The 14,764-nt window shown below is 45.9% G+C and overlaps 3 protein-coding genes across 3 annotated transcripts; all 3 read right to left on the reverse strand.

Annotated features, from left to right (window-relative positions):
* Positions 1-1,992: 1,992 nt before the first annotated feature.
* On the reverse strand, positions 1,993-4,717 carry LOC127300273 (uncharacterized). Its single transcript, XM_051330373.2, has one exon. The coding sequence runs from the start codon at positions 4,582-4,584 to the stop codon at positions 2,191-2,193; it is 2,394 nt and encodes a 797-aa protein (XP_051186333.1). The 5' UTR covers positions 4,585-4,717; the 3' UTR covers positions 1,993-2,190.
* A 2,836-nt stretch (positions 4,718-7,553) lies between these two features.
* LOC127300274 (cyclase-like protein 4) lies at positions 7,554-12,637 on the reverse strand. Its single transcript, XM_051330374.2, has 7 exons — positions 11,725-12,637; positions 10,883-11,617; positions 10,704-10,748; positions 9,575-9,647; positions 8,720-8,817; positions 8,410-8,480; positions 7,554-8,017 (listed from the first exon to the last, which is right to left on the reverse strand). Exons 2-7 carry the CDS (start codon positions 11,292-11,294, stop codon positions 7,892-7,894), a joined length of 825 nt encoding a protein of 274 aa, XP_051186334.1. The 5' UTR covers positions 11,295-11,617; positions 11,725-12,637; the 3' UTR covers positions 7,554-7,891.
* A 1,130-nt stretch (positions 12,638-13,767) lies between these two features.
* Positions 13,768-14,397, reverse strand: LOC139831629 (uncharacterized). Its single transcript, XM_071820941.1, has one exon. The coding sequence runs from the start codon at positions 14,395-14,397 to the stop codon at positions 13,768-13,770; it is 630 nt and encodes a 209-aa protein (XP_071677042.1).
* Positions 14,398-14,764: the final 367 nt, after the last annotated feature.

Genomic DNA, 14,764 nt, shown 5'->3' on the forward strand with positions numbered 1-14,764 from the left:
CTAGAACCTGTAAAAGACACTTGCAATTTTCCTGAACAACATCAAAATTAAAATTTGAAACTCTTCATACAGACTACTTGACTCTTGATTTAGCTAAGCACAGTAACTAAACCGACAATTGCCAGCACTTAAAAGTATTACTACTCAAAATGACATTGACACAGGAACCATTAAGCAGGTGTCCTCGAGACCATTGGTTGTGCACCCAGATGCGATTATAATTCACAGCAGTGCTCAAGCCAATGACTGGTAAAGATGGTGATATTTTAAGAAGTCCTAAGTGTAGAAATCATGTTGAGAATGAATGCAAACATGATAAGGGAATCACACTGTAAAAAAGAACTTAACTGGATTCCGATATGACAGTGCAGTCATCAGCGAAGAAAAGGCGCAAAACCATCTTGATTTCACCATTTATATGGTACGGTCCTGCATATGAATAAAAAGAAACATAGTTACACCCCTTGTCAAAGTTTCAATTCTCTCAACTGCTTGAGCAGATATGTACTTTGATATTCAATGCAATATTAACATAGTTGAATAAGTAAATCTCATATATCACCCTTAACTAATATACTGCACGATCTATTATCATTTTGTTTAAAGATTGCTACAAAAAGATACTGTCTTATTCCATGTTTATTCCATGTCCCCGTGAAAAATAGATAAATCAAAGTTTATATTTGAATTTATCTTGAAATTCAAGCTACGAGGGGCATCCACTGACATTAAATCATTTGTTCAATGGTTTATTATATGAGATAACACAATCAGAAACATGTTAACATCAAATCAGCTGGTACCTGATCACAGTTACCATATTCTCTAGAATGGGTTTCGAACTCCAGATTGATCGCTCAACATTGGCGTTCAAATTTGACCATGATCGGCAGGAGACCAGGAGTTCAGACTCAGATTCGTCGAACACAAACGAACTAAAAATCCAGCGACCAGCGGCTAAGACTCAAAAACTGAAACTGGAGGCAGCGGTTAACCTGATTCACAGTGTATAACCATAGAGAAGGCACACTCCTGGTAACTCTCATTTGCTTCATACTGTCAACTGTGTGTTCTGCTGACCTGTAACCTTGCTGCAAATGGTTAAAAGTTTTATTAGGATAGTATGTTATGTTATTCACATAGTTACTTTTGGCCTTCATAGTACTATTAATAAGTTCATTTACCTGTGTCAAACCAAAATGGCCAGGTTCATGCATCTGCAATTGAGATCATAATAAATAACCATCTAACCAGAATCACTGGGTTCACGAGTTGATAAGTACAGTTGTTAATAAAAGCCAGTGAAGCAGAATTACTTGGTCCGTGATTAAGGTGCCGGGTTTGCAAGCCGGATAGGTAATTTTGCCCCTACATAACAATATCAAAGCTGAACAATATTAAATTAATTGAATAGTTGCCCTTTCAAATATGATTTGAAGCTAGACATCAAATGTTGCTACTACATAGTTGTATTCTCAAGCAATCCGAATTATCTATAGTATTATAAGAAAACAACTTGGCAGAATTACCTAATGTATTGCCATCACAGAAAGGCTAACTATAGTTCAGCACAGAAGAAAGCAACAAGAAAGCTGATTGTAAGTGTTGTGCAGCAGCATAATACTAATAAAACAACCAAGTCAGGGAAACAACTTCATCTGGTCAACTTTTACCTGCAGAGCATCTACCCAGTTCATCTTTCACCTCCAGGATGACAAGATGGTAAAAAATCAATAAAGGCGGTACAAGAAAACAGGAAATGGTTGTCTCTATTTAATAAGTATAATATGATCAATCAAGCATGCATTACTCAAAGCTCAAACATTCTATGAGCCCTGTTTTGAATCTTTCTTCTGTTGATCACATGCTTACATGAGGATGTACCACATTCTAGATGCAGCTGAGAAGAATAAATTAGATACAGTGCAAATATATCGCAGCCTTGCCCTAAGTAAATGCATGTTTGCACTGTGCCGACAAGAGGGTAATAAATGTTGCAGACATAAACTTTTTGCCTCATTATTGAAGTTACAACTCAATTGGTGGGTTACAAATCCATTGCAAGAGGTAAGAAATCAGTGAATAAGACCCTATTTTGCTGTTTACCTAACAAAATTGATACAGAACAAAACAAAACATCAGCATCCCTCATGGGGGTAGCTCTGTAGTTTTACGACACTACAGATTTTTCTATTCACTGTATAGCAAGCTTTTTGTAGGCTCACGAAGATATACATCCATATCATATCCTACAAGATGCATTCTCCATGCAAGTGTCTGTGCATCCCTCCTTCTGTAACGGATACAGAGCCTCCTAAGTAAACGGTTGCCTACAGCTTGCGATACAATGAAACGTTTACTCAATGTATACATCATGATGTCAACTGCTGCATTTAGATTTCTTTCCCAGCATAGGTAATTGATAAGAAGAGCACAGCATGCCGGTGTGACATCAATGCAGAACTCTTCAAGGATACGAAATATCCTAACAGCATCATCAATTCTCCTTACCTGACAAAGCCCTATCACCCAAATTGTGTATGGATTTGCGCTTACAGAGTCATATTCTTGGTCAATCTTGATTAACTCCTTAACTACTTTATCCAGGGATCCTTCCTCAAAACATTTGCGGGCATTAATGATTACTTCATCTTCCACTGAGAGATTGTACTTTTTGGGCAAGTAATCCAACCAGAGGTTGATTGCTTGCGTCAATTTCTTCATCCTACAAAGTGATCTCATCATAGTATTGTAGATGGACAAACTAGGAGATCCACGGCCTCGCAATATGTTCTGGAACAACACCATGGCATCATTTTCTCTGTGTGCCCTCCAGAGCCCATCAATAAGAGTCCCATACGTGATTTCATCAGGAGAGATTCCTTTAAGTTGGAGCTCTTTGAAGAGCCCTAGTGCACCATCAAGATTCTTGACTTTACAGAGTCCATTTATCAATGTGTTATATGTGACGACATCAGGAACAACTCCGCTGTCTATTATACCTCGAACAAGCTTGAAAGCCTTGAGCACCTGCCCAGATTGGCACATACCATCAACTAGCTTACGGAGGCTCTCGCTGTCCCTCACCTGGTTGGCACCGAGGGTGAGGCGAAGAAACAAGGAGGGGTTGTTCCCCATCTCCATCTTATAAAAAAGCATCCGAGCTTCCTCTAGCCTGCCGACCCTGTAAAGTCCGTCGATGAGTGCATTGTATGTCATAACCGTCGGATGGCAACCAAGTTCTCCCATCTCACGAAAAACTTGCAGTGCCTTGTCTACGAGTCCTTTCTTGCACAATCCACATATCATGATAGTGTATGTTGTGGAGTCCGGAACCACGTTATTCTGCAACATCTCCGATCTCAATGACTGAGCTCTATCCAGTTTACCGACATCGCAGAAAGCCTTGAGCAACGTGTTGTAACAGTAGGTGTCAGGCACAAACCCTCTGTCCTTCATCACATCCAGTAACGAGAAGGCATCCTCCATTCTGCCAGCCTCCGCGCAACCACGGATCATTATCGTGTACAGGACGACGTCTGGCGAAACGCTCTTCTCCAGCATTTCCTTGTAATAACCGAAGCCCTCGTCAAACCGTCCGGCCTGGAACAGACCGTCGATGAGACAGCTATAACCTTTGAGCCCAAGCGCAAACCCCTCATCTTGAAGCAGCTGCAGCCGCTGAAACGCCTCGTCAACCCTGCCAGCCTTGCAGAGCCCGCTGAGGAAGGCGTTGTGCGTGGCCTCGTCAGGCGGGCACCCCTTCTCCTTCATGGAGCAGAGGAGCCGCGCGGCGTCCCCGGTCCTCCCCGCGCTGCACAGGGACGAGAGCAGCACGGTGTAGATCTTGACGCCGGGCGCGATCCCCCGCTCGAGCATTTCGTCGAACATCTTGAGCGCGTCCCCCGACATGCCGCGCTTGCAGAGCCCGTCCATGAGCACGTTGTAGGTGGCCGCGGTGGGCGCGCACCCGGCGCCGGCCATCCGGTTGTACAGCGCCAGGGCGAGGAGGATGACGCCGCCGTCGACGAGGGCCTTGAAGACGGTGTTGTAGACGAAGGGCGTGGGGCGGCACCCGAAGTCGGCCATCCGGGAGAAGGCGTCGACGGCGTCCTGGTGGCGGCCGGCGGAGGCGTGCGCGGCGACGAGCGCCGCGAAGGCGGCGGCTGGGGCGTGGAGGCCGGCCGCCCGGGCGTCGGCGAGGGCGTCGAACATTGCGGCGTCGGTGGTGGGGGAGCAGGAGAGGAGGAGGGTGACGGCGCGGGAGTGGAGCAGCGGGGACTGCAGGCGGCGGGTGAGGGCGGAGAAGAGGAAGAGGCGGATACGGGATGCGGCGGGGAGGTCGGCGAGGAGGAGCGTGTCGGAGACGGTGTGCGGCGTGAGGCGCGGCGAGAGGAGGGAGAGGCTGGGGAGGAGGGCGGGGAGGGAGGGCGGGAGCGTGGAGAGCAGCGCGTGGAGCGCGTCGGCGGCGGCGAGCTCGGCGGCCGGGGAGGGGGATCCGGCGGCGGCGGCGGTGTGCGTGTGGATGGGGACGGCGGCGGGTGGGAGGGGGAGGAGAGCGCGTGCCGCCGCCGCACATCTCATACGGTCATCGAGGGGAGGGAAGATCGAGTTTGGAGGTTTCCGCGGCGGCGGCGGCGGCGGCGGCGGCGAGAGAGGATCGAGATGGAGATTTCGAAGACCACAGAGAGGGGGGAGGCAGCCGGGCGCGGCGAGGGCTGCAAAATAAATTTGCAAGTTTTTCTCGATATGAATATTTCAGTGGTAAATTTGCTGGAAATTTGAACTGAAATTCGTGATTCTGCTCATGCTTGCCATCGTCGTTCTATGGTACCACACGTGCGCGCCTCTTGCAAAGTGAACTACCAGCTCATTTGCCTTTTCGGACGAAAGGAATTTAGGAGATGTGGAATTAAATTATGTATGGCAACTTAAATCTTAGAATTTTACAACGAAAGAATTTCATATTCTAAAATTTTCATTTGCAAGTCTAAATTAAACATCGGTCAATCTCCTCATGATCGAAGAAGAAAAAACAACGTTAGCTTGTTATGAAACACTCTTTTTGTAGGCACGTATTGGCTAATTTTGTGGGACTCAAAGTTAGCTGACTTTGTGAACTGAGGCATAGTGCGGTGGCAGTGATCCACTGATAGGTCTCACACGCTTGAGTTCGAGCTTCCGCGCATGCATTCTCGATGTCGTGCACACAATTGTCGCTATTAGTAACATAACATTGTTGGTTTCTTCATAGTATTGTCGCCATGGAAAAAAATAGCGCGCTATTCCAACGCTAATAGCATGCTATAGCATATTTGAAGAGCCGACGCTACGCTATTTTGGCGCTATAGCGCGCTATTCGTTAATAGCACGCTATAGCATGCTAATAGCGTATTTTTAGACCCACGCTATTTTGTTATAGCGCGCTATTTTTTTCCTTGATTGTCGCTCATTTTTTTTAAGTTAGCTGACTTTGAATCACTGGCATGTGTGTCTCATCAACCATAGGGTCCACATGTCAGTGACCTAAAGTTAGCCACCACTAAATCAGAGAATCGTACCGTCTTTTAGTGGACGGGTAATGATTTTGAAAAGATGTAAGCATGATAACTCGAAATGATTGTAGTAGGCTATAATGAAATAAAATGGTCCTAAAATCAGTGCGGATAAAGGCTATGATGGAATCAGAAATTTGTGAGGTGTGCAAAATGGGATGTTGTACGAAAGAAATTAGGTAACTTAGTGGGAAAAAAAGTTCATGTCATTTGGGCTCACTTCGGGTATTTCCCGGTAAGCAATCTACTGCAGTGTATTCATGTCAAATCCTGCTGGTTTCAAAATTCACCCATTTGGCCCTAGAAAAAGCCCACGCATCTGAATCCAGCTCAAAGTGCATTTACAAGTTTACATACGCCTCACACCCAGCATCAGAACAACCATGGCGAGGCAAACCATAGCAGCAGCAGTCCACATCGTCGTCTTCGTCATCTTCTTCTGCTGCCGCCTCCGCTTTCCGCGGCAAACACGACCAGCGCGGGGCGGCCGGCGGGACGAGACGACGCGAGCTCCAGGGTCTCTCATGGCCACGCTGCTCCCGAAGAGCACGGAGTTGGTGACCCCCTGCACGTTGTTGTTCACGTAGATGTTGATGCTGCAGTAGCAGCAGCAGTTGCCGCTGCTCGACGCCGGTGGCCGGTGCGTGACCGACATGGTTGCCCCCGTGCTCCGGCATCTCGACGACGATGGCGACGATGACGGACCAACTCCAACACCCATCCTCGCTCGCTCCGCTGTATTCGACTATTCGTAGAAGAGAAAAGGAAGCTAGAAGCGAGAGAGAGACCATCACCGGCCCCTTTCGTTTATGTAGAAGCTGCTAAGGAAAAAGTAACTGAAGATGAAGCGAGCGAGAGACTATCCTCTTGCTCTACCGCCAAGGAAAGCATCGGGAATCAATCTCTTTTCTCCTCTTTTGCCTTGCAGCTGCAGTACAGGTATCTGGGGAAAGATGATCTTGCCCAGTGCTTCATTCCATAGGCAGCTGTAAACCGGACAGAAAATCACCAAACGGAACAGAGTACTGGCATCACGTCTACGCTTCAGCTGCGCATTCAGTTGCTTCTCTTGTGCTGCTTCCGTTGTCGAATTTGAGAAACAGAGAATGGTGGCAGTCAAAGTTGGCAAAGGCTAAAGTTAGTTACCATGCTTTACATATGCTGTGATATATTGAACTGCAGTTGTCTAGTAGTTAGTTAAGGCGAAAGCGCTCTGTTCGTGGAAAAAAATTGTGTGTTCCTGCAAAAAAAAAGGTGAAAGCGCTCTGTTCGTGGAAAAAAATTGTGTGTTCCAGTTGTTTAGTTCCCGTAGGACTATTATTAGGACAGTGAAAATCTATTTTCTGATTACAACTTCAGCAGAAGGAAAGAAGCAAGAAAGAGTATTCGCCAACTGACACAAGTTTCTGCTGAGTGTCTTGCTACAGAACCTGTTGCTGCTCTTCTGCCCTCGGGCCACTGAAGTCTGGGACTTCTTCCACCACGGCTTTGACCCCGCTGACTACTCCAACTTCTCCGACCTCTGCCTCAAGAAAAGCTGCAGCTACGAGGAAGCCACCATCAACACGGCCATTGCTTGGAATATTTGGAAGCGACGAAATGCTCAGACTTTCAACGACGCTGTGGAAAGCCTCTCCTTTGTTACTCGTAGATGTATCCAGGACATTAGGCTCTGGGCCTTTAGATGTAACTCTCCTTCCTCAACCTCCTTCCTTAATTCTTGGTGTAATGGATATGATCCCCCCTGAACTCTCCCCCCTCTCTCTCGCTCTCTCTGTAGCTCTCTCTCCTAGCTGCCTAGCTACCTAGGAGCCTCTCATCTCCCTTGTTTTTTGTACCACCATGTGTTTTTGTTGGCTATAAAAAGTTCAGGCTGGCGTAAGCCCGCCGTAGTCCAGGTCAAAAAAAAACAGAACCTGTTGCCTACAAAACAAAGCTTCCTGCCTGGAGGACTTGCGAGCTATTAGGCAGGTGAATTTAGTCAACTGAACATGTCACTTTCTCAATTGTGTTTTATTAACTGGCCTGCATCAAGCCAAGGCATACCTAGATTGGCCTGAGCCTAGCCTTATTGAATTTCGAGTCACTTCCAAGTAGCATTTTACAGGGTTCGTACCTTCCAAATTTTACAACAAAACTTGTACTACTTGCAGAACAACAAACTCTGTTCTATCTACTGTACATTGGAAACTAGACACGCACATTTGCTACTTCATATTTATACAAGCAACACACGGATGCCTTGGTGGGATGAGGATCGACCTTCAGTTTTATGAAAAATCGCTTCACATGGGTTGTATATCCCCTTATTTCTTGACAACACGTCTCACGGTTTGTTACTTGATGAGGATGCATCTCGCTGGAGAGCCTTCAGCGCCGCGCAACCTTAGTGGCAAGCAATGCAAGGTGTATACTCCGGCGCCAACATGCTCAAGGTTTAAAGCTTCCACAATGATGACTTCCTAAAAGAAATAAAATAACAGGTTTATAACAAGTGTTAATCTTGTTCTCACAGAGATTGTGATCGGAGGATCAAAACCATCCGCTTGAAAGAAATGAAGTTGACAGGCAGCGAAATGGATACCAATGAATAATGTAAATCATTTTGAATTCAACATCATATACATGTTCCAAAATGATTGAGGTTTATATATCTTGAACTTTGACGATTATAAGGAATATTTATCACCTCTGTGCAGCTAGATGTATTTTTTAACATCTTTTGAACTGCTAAACATAGTTTTGACAGAGCTTACATGGCAAGGGTGGTTCTAGTAAATGGTATTTAGCCACAGTTATAACATCATGAGACGACAGATATCAGTTGACCACTTGCATATGGTAAAATTCTTACCCTTTTTCCAAGGAAAACTAGATGAGCCGGAATACATTCTTCATATGCTCCCACAGATAAGTAATCAATTCCTGCATGATTAGAATGTTAAGATTAAAGGATAGGGCGGAAGGAGGATGGGAGATTAATTGGCAAATATGTAAACACGGCACTATTTAAAACATGCAATATTTCAAACTTGAATCAACGGGTTTCGTGTTGGGCAATGTCTTGTTGTCATTTTAATAGCACACTATTACCTGTGAGAATTGTCTCTTGCAAAATTGGTATATAGCTTGTTATGAAGGTGCAATGGGATATTTCAACTTACCGACTAGTCGGATGTCAGTGTTATCAATCAACCACTGAGCACCATCCTCCATGAAGCCAACATAACTTGAATCAAACTCTTTCTTCCACATAAGCTTTCTGCATTAGAAAAATCTTGTTTCTCTTTGACACATTTCATACTTCATAATACAGTCTTAATAAATAGTAACTCATCAAATATGTCATACTCAAGTATAATAATGTTGCACTAATAAAAACATAAACTCAATCAAATGAACTAATATCATATATTAAATGTACAAATATAAAATATGATCCATTGAAAATAAATATAAGCATTGATGGCTAATATAAATATATAGTGTCTCATGATGTACTATGCGGACAACATAGACAACATTAAGTATAGGGGAATATTGAAAAATTATTTAGGTATGCTTATCTCTTTTCGAATGAGCTTTATTGTGATGCAAAAATAATTGCAAATCTAGATGTCTTCAACATATGTGTCCTTTTGAGTGGATTCAGAGGTGAAATACAAACAGTTGTTAACTAGTGTGAAACTATGATGAAACCGTATCATGAGCATCCAACTATACAAGTGTACGTAAATGTAAGGTCAATTTACCCTCACATTTTTCTGTAGAATTTTGCATAAATTTTATGGCCGACAATAGATGTAATACAAAGATTTCAAGCCATTGTCCTAATTAAAATTAGGGTAGATTCCCATTTCAGATTTCTCTTTTTGATGAAAACGTTTAGCCTAAAATTAACTAAAATCAAATAATGTATGCTTAATTTCACCATTCATATTTATTACTCATGTAAATTGAGTTATATATGATAATTATTTTGGGAACTCTTGCATGCATGCATAGTATGGAGACATTACCTATCGGTGTTTAAGGTTCGAAACAGAACACGCCGGACTCCTTTAGGAATATGCAGAGATTCCAAGACATCAGCTGAAAAAAAAATCATTTGAGTGATTTAATGAATATATGGGCACATACATTACCTACCATTAATTGAAATATAATTTGAGGTAGAAAAAAATATTATATGATATGAAAGTATCATTTTTAAAGTTCAAAAGAAGAGAGAGTTGTACCTACATGTACTTTTATCAGTATTCACGCTTGTGCTATCAAACTTCACAAGTTACTATTTGCACTTCTCAGTTGGCCCATCTTACTTACTTACAAATACTCAAAATTTGACGTGTGACATTTATAGGTAATTACTGAAATTTTTAATTAGGACAAGTAACATCAACAAAAGGCTTCACAATTTGGAAGCACAATTAATATTTCATACATGAATATGCACACTTAAAATATTGCACAAGAGAAAACATTCCCTGAAACTGAAAGAAATGGATGGCCATTTCTTTGCAGGTGAAAATTGAAAGAGAAAAGAAGAGTATGAGTGGGATGATAGTTCGGAAAACCCAAGCTTGTCTCAGTCTAAGGGCCGCTTTGCTTTCAGGGATTCCAAAAATATTGGAATATATATAAAATGTAAGATTGCGATGTTATAGCGGACTTTTCATGAGGTTTGGGTGGATTAAAAAAACTCTTACAAAATGTAGTGCAAATAAATCTTGAGAAGAAATCCCTACAAGGTTCAGTTATACCAATAAAATCCCTCAAAAAATTCCTAACGATTTTTTTAAAAAAAGACATGTAAATCTTTTGAGTCGAAGAGGCCCTGTAACCATATTGTGGTGTATCTTCTGGTTTGTGACCAATTATCAGTGGTAACCGCTCAAAAGTAGGACAGAAAGGCGGGTTCATAACTGGAGCCAAATGGCAACCCGGCCTGTGAGATTCGTTTGTTTCAAAATACAGAGTTCAGACATAGAAGAGATGCTGGCACTACGGTCTACCACCTATATACATTCTACCGTGTCAGATTTATATACTCCGTAATTTTTTTTGCGAACTGTGTCAGCTTTTAGCTTTATATTAACCTGATGTTTGTTGTTGAATATGAAGAATGCGGGGGACTCTGTAATTTACCTGTTATGTTGCTATCCCTTGGAACATCAACCAACATCGCTGGTCCTGCACAGCGCATACAAACTTCCAGGTTCAAAAATATTCAGGTGATGATAATCTGTACAACAAATAAATCACATGCCGACGCCGAGCTACCTAGCAAGAAGCTGAGAAAAAGCGTACAGGGGCGGCGTGCGTACCGTTGAGGACGGCGAGATCGAGCGTGTCGACGTCGAAGCCGGCGTCGTAGTAGTGCTCGAAGACGTGGCCCGGCGCGTCGACGTGGGTGCCGGAGTGCGCCGTGAGGCGGAGCTCGGAGAAGTTGGCGATGTCGGAGCCGTTGCGCATGGACCGCGCCAGCCGCAGGAACCCCGGCGTGCCCTCCGCCGACTCGAACGCCGGCATGTCCTCGCGGTAGTAGTGGCTGATGTCCAGGATCCGCCCGCCGTCGAACTCCTCGCGCCTCTCCGGCGCGGGCACCGCTGATGACTCCTCCTTCACGCCGCACGTCGGCTCGGCGTCGTCGTCGCCGTAGCCAGGGTACGCCGGTTCGCCGTGGGCCACGGCGGTGGCGCCGATGAGCAGCAGGAGGAAGAAAGGAAGGAGCTCCATGGACACAGAGTCACAGACTCACAGTGTTTTGCTTCCACACAATACACATGCGGGTGGTCAACTAATAGGAACGGGAACGAGGTCAGGTGTCTGGATCATTGGTTGGTGATAGAGTCATGGAGATGGCAGAGAAGTCTTGCATTTCGCCACTCTCGTCTGCCTGCGATCATCTTCTTTATCTATTCTTCGTTGGAAACAGAATCGAACCGAATCTTCGGCTGGATCAGTAGTTAATTTATACAGTAGCAAAAAAGACATTTGGGGATTATCGAAGGGCGCCGGTGAGGATCCCGGAGGATAATCTTGTTCCAGCCTCCTGCTTCCTGAGCGACACATGTCCATTTTTAGTCAAAATCCCGTCACAGCAAAGAAATCCCCTTTTGCTTCATTAAAGAAAAAAAAAGTTCGTCTAAAAAAAGAAACAAAAGACCTGTTAGACAAGGAGCTCGCAGGAGACTTCGCCCTGCCGAAGCACCGTACTTCGCCGGAGATCTCGCCGGAGTACAATAATTCATCGGAGACGTCATAGCAAAAATTTGTACAGTACTAAAATAGCAATATAGCAGAACAATTATAGCCAAAAATATATACTACTATAGCATTGCAACATTTTGTGCTATTGTCACAAAAAATCGAACTTGTCGGAGACATTGCTGGAGACCTCGCTGGAGATCAAGTAGTAAAAAAATTATACTAATGCAGAATAATTAAAGCAACAAAATCATATCATTGTAGCATCGCATTGTTGCAGTCTCTGGTGAGATCCTTACATCACCCCCCCTTGCCCTTTTGTAGCATCGGCCTTGACCAATGGTAGCATCTGCGATTCGCCGTGCAGCTTCGCCCCGCAGTGTGTGCAGCTTCGTCCGGCAATAGCTTTCTCCCGTTGGCGCGGGAGAAAGAGGAGGCACGAACGGGAGCAGCCAGCGAGCACGGTCGAATGAGAGATGTTCAGGAGCATGGTGAATCGGCCGAGGGGAGAATATTTGCGAGCATCGCAAAGCTCGCCGCCGGCGTCCTTGGAGGAGGCAGACCGGAGCCGGTCTACGGAGGCTCGACGCCGGCCTGCAGAACAAACTGCGCGCGAGCCCCGTTGTCCTCGAAGCCGGCCTGTAGAACGCGTCGCGGTAGCTAGGTGAAGAGGGAGGGGTCGTCAGGTGTGGACGCGCGGCGGCGGACGACGGAGAACGGCGCAGCCGTGTTGCGGCGCGCGGCCGCTAGTTGGGCGACACTAGTATTGGGGTATTCAGCTGCGTCCGCATTGGATCTCGAAGCTGCTCCGGCCAACGTCTGTGTCAGGCGAATTCAATGGCGTCGAGCCTTCCTAGACCTGGGCAAAGGAGTAGACATGGGAGCGTCGGGAGGATAAGGCTTGGGCCGACCATGTTCGTGACAGTTGATAGATGGGACACAGAAAGCGGCCTGTGAGTGATTGATTAAGGAGGCAGACGTGGCAACCTTCTAACTAAGCGGTCGGGCCGATCGGACGATGCTCCACCCGGAGGGCGCGCGAGACGGAACCTCCGGCGGAACTGAAGCCTTTTCCATTATCGAAGAGGAAAAGGGCAATATGGCCCTGGAATATACCACCTCCATCCCAAAATTTAAGATTTATATTATTTTTAGCAAGTAAAACTATGTCAGGTTTAATCAAATTTTTACTAAAAATAATTAACATGCAAAATATAAATTCAAAATCGTTAGTATGTTTATATGTTATATACAACATATCATACTACCTCCATCCTAAAGCTTAAGACTTATATTTACGATCGTGTTATGACAAGTGTTCACGTAGGTGATAGTGATACCTATACCTTCCCAATTACGATAGGAGTACATCAAGGGTCACCATTGAGTCCATACATGTTTTGGTTGGTGATGGATGAGGTGACTAATGATATACAAAGATATATTTCTTGGTGTATGATCTTTGCTAATGATGTGGTTTTAGTAGATGAAACCATGGTTGGCGTGATAACTGCAAGTGCACACGTAGGTGTAGCTAGTTTTTTTTTTAGCGAACCCGCAGGAGATCTGCGCGTTATTGCATTAAGAGAGAAGATGGACAAAGATGTCCCAATCCACCGAATTACAACAAGGGGTGCCTAGCGCCAACTTGGTGCCGGCTGAATGCGAGAAACCCTCACTCTCCCGGCAGCCTACCATTCTGCCTAGCCCTAACCCACTCATGCCACTCATCAACAATGAGCCGCGTCGTGATGGCATGGGGCAAGCGCTTATCCTCGAAGACCCGCGCATTCCTCTCCAGCCATAGCGACCTCAACGTTAGCATGATCAGAGAGTTGGCCGAGCGGCGATCTACCTTCGCGAACCTGGCAGTCGCCTGCATCCACCAGTCGTTGATGCCGAAGTCGCCCGTGTGAGTGATGTCCGGCAGACCAAGCTGCGCGACGAGCCCGGCCCAGATCGCACGTGCGTATGGGCAGTGCAGGGACAGGTGATCGAGCATCTAGTCGGAGGCGTCACAAAGCTGACAAAGCGTATGAGACGGCAGGCCGTGCCGCAGGCGTCGATCCGCAGTCCAGCATCGCCGCCGCAGAGCAAGCCAGGCGTGGAACTTAAACTTCAACGGCGCAAAAGAGTTCCACACCAGCGGCGCCGCGGGCAGACCAACGGTGCCATGGAAGAGCGCGCGGTAAGCACCTCTGGAAGAAAAACATCCGTCGGCGGTCCACTTCCACCTGAAGACGTCAGATATCGCCGTGTCGTCAACCTGTTGCAGTTCTCGGGAGACTGCTACCCACAGGCACAAATATTGCACAACGGCGTCCACACTGAGCTGCCCGGAGATGTCCAGCGCCCAAGCATTGTTCAGCTTCCCTTGCTGCACCGTACGGACTCGCCACATGGCTGGCTTGACGAGCTGAAGAATCGCTGGCGCAATGGAATCGACAGTGAGCCCCCCAATCCATGCGTCCTCCCAGAACAAAACCGTAGCGCCGGGGCCAAGACTGATGCGAACGGAGGTGTTGAAGAGGCTGACTGTGTTCCCCGAAGCCGTGATCGGTAAGCCGGCCCAGGGCTTGTCCACAGAGGTGCGCTGCAACCACATCCAGCGCGAGCGGAGAGCCGTGTTCATGAGCCTTAGGTTGCGCAAACCCAAACCACCAAGCGCCTTCGGCTGGCAGACGAGGTGCCAAGCGACAACGTAGCAGCCTCCTTTCGCGTCCTGAGCTCCAGCCCAGAGAAACCCACGCCGCAGCTTGTCAACAGCCTTGAAGAACCACGGATCAAGATCGAGAGCGAGCAACTGGTAAACCACCGAGGAGGAGAGGACAGCCTAGCGGCTATAGTTAATTTTGAAAATAAAAATGCTAAAAGTAACTAATGAAAAAGAAAACAATGCGTTGTAAAGGTATTGAAACTGCAGGGGGATAAAGTGTTATGGGGAAATCCTGGATTCACCTCTAGTGTTTGGAATGTCAAAGATTAGGATATTCTAGCTA

Source organism: Lolium perenne, chromosome 5, assembly GCF_019359855.2.
Source record: "Lolium perenne isolate Kyuss_39 chromosome 5, Kyuss_2.0, whole genome shotgun sequence".
NCBI classification, from domain to species: Eukaryota; Viridiplantae; Streptophyta; class Magnoliopsida; order Poales; family Poaceae; genus Lolium; species Lolium perenne.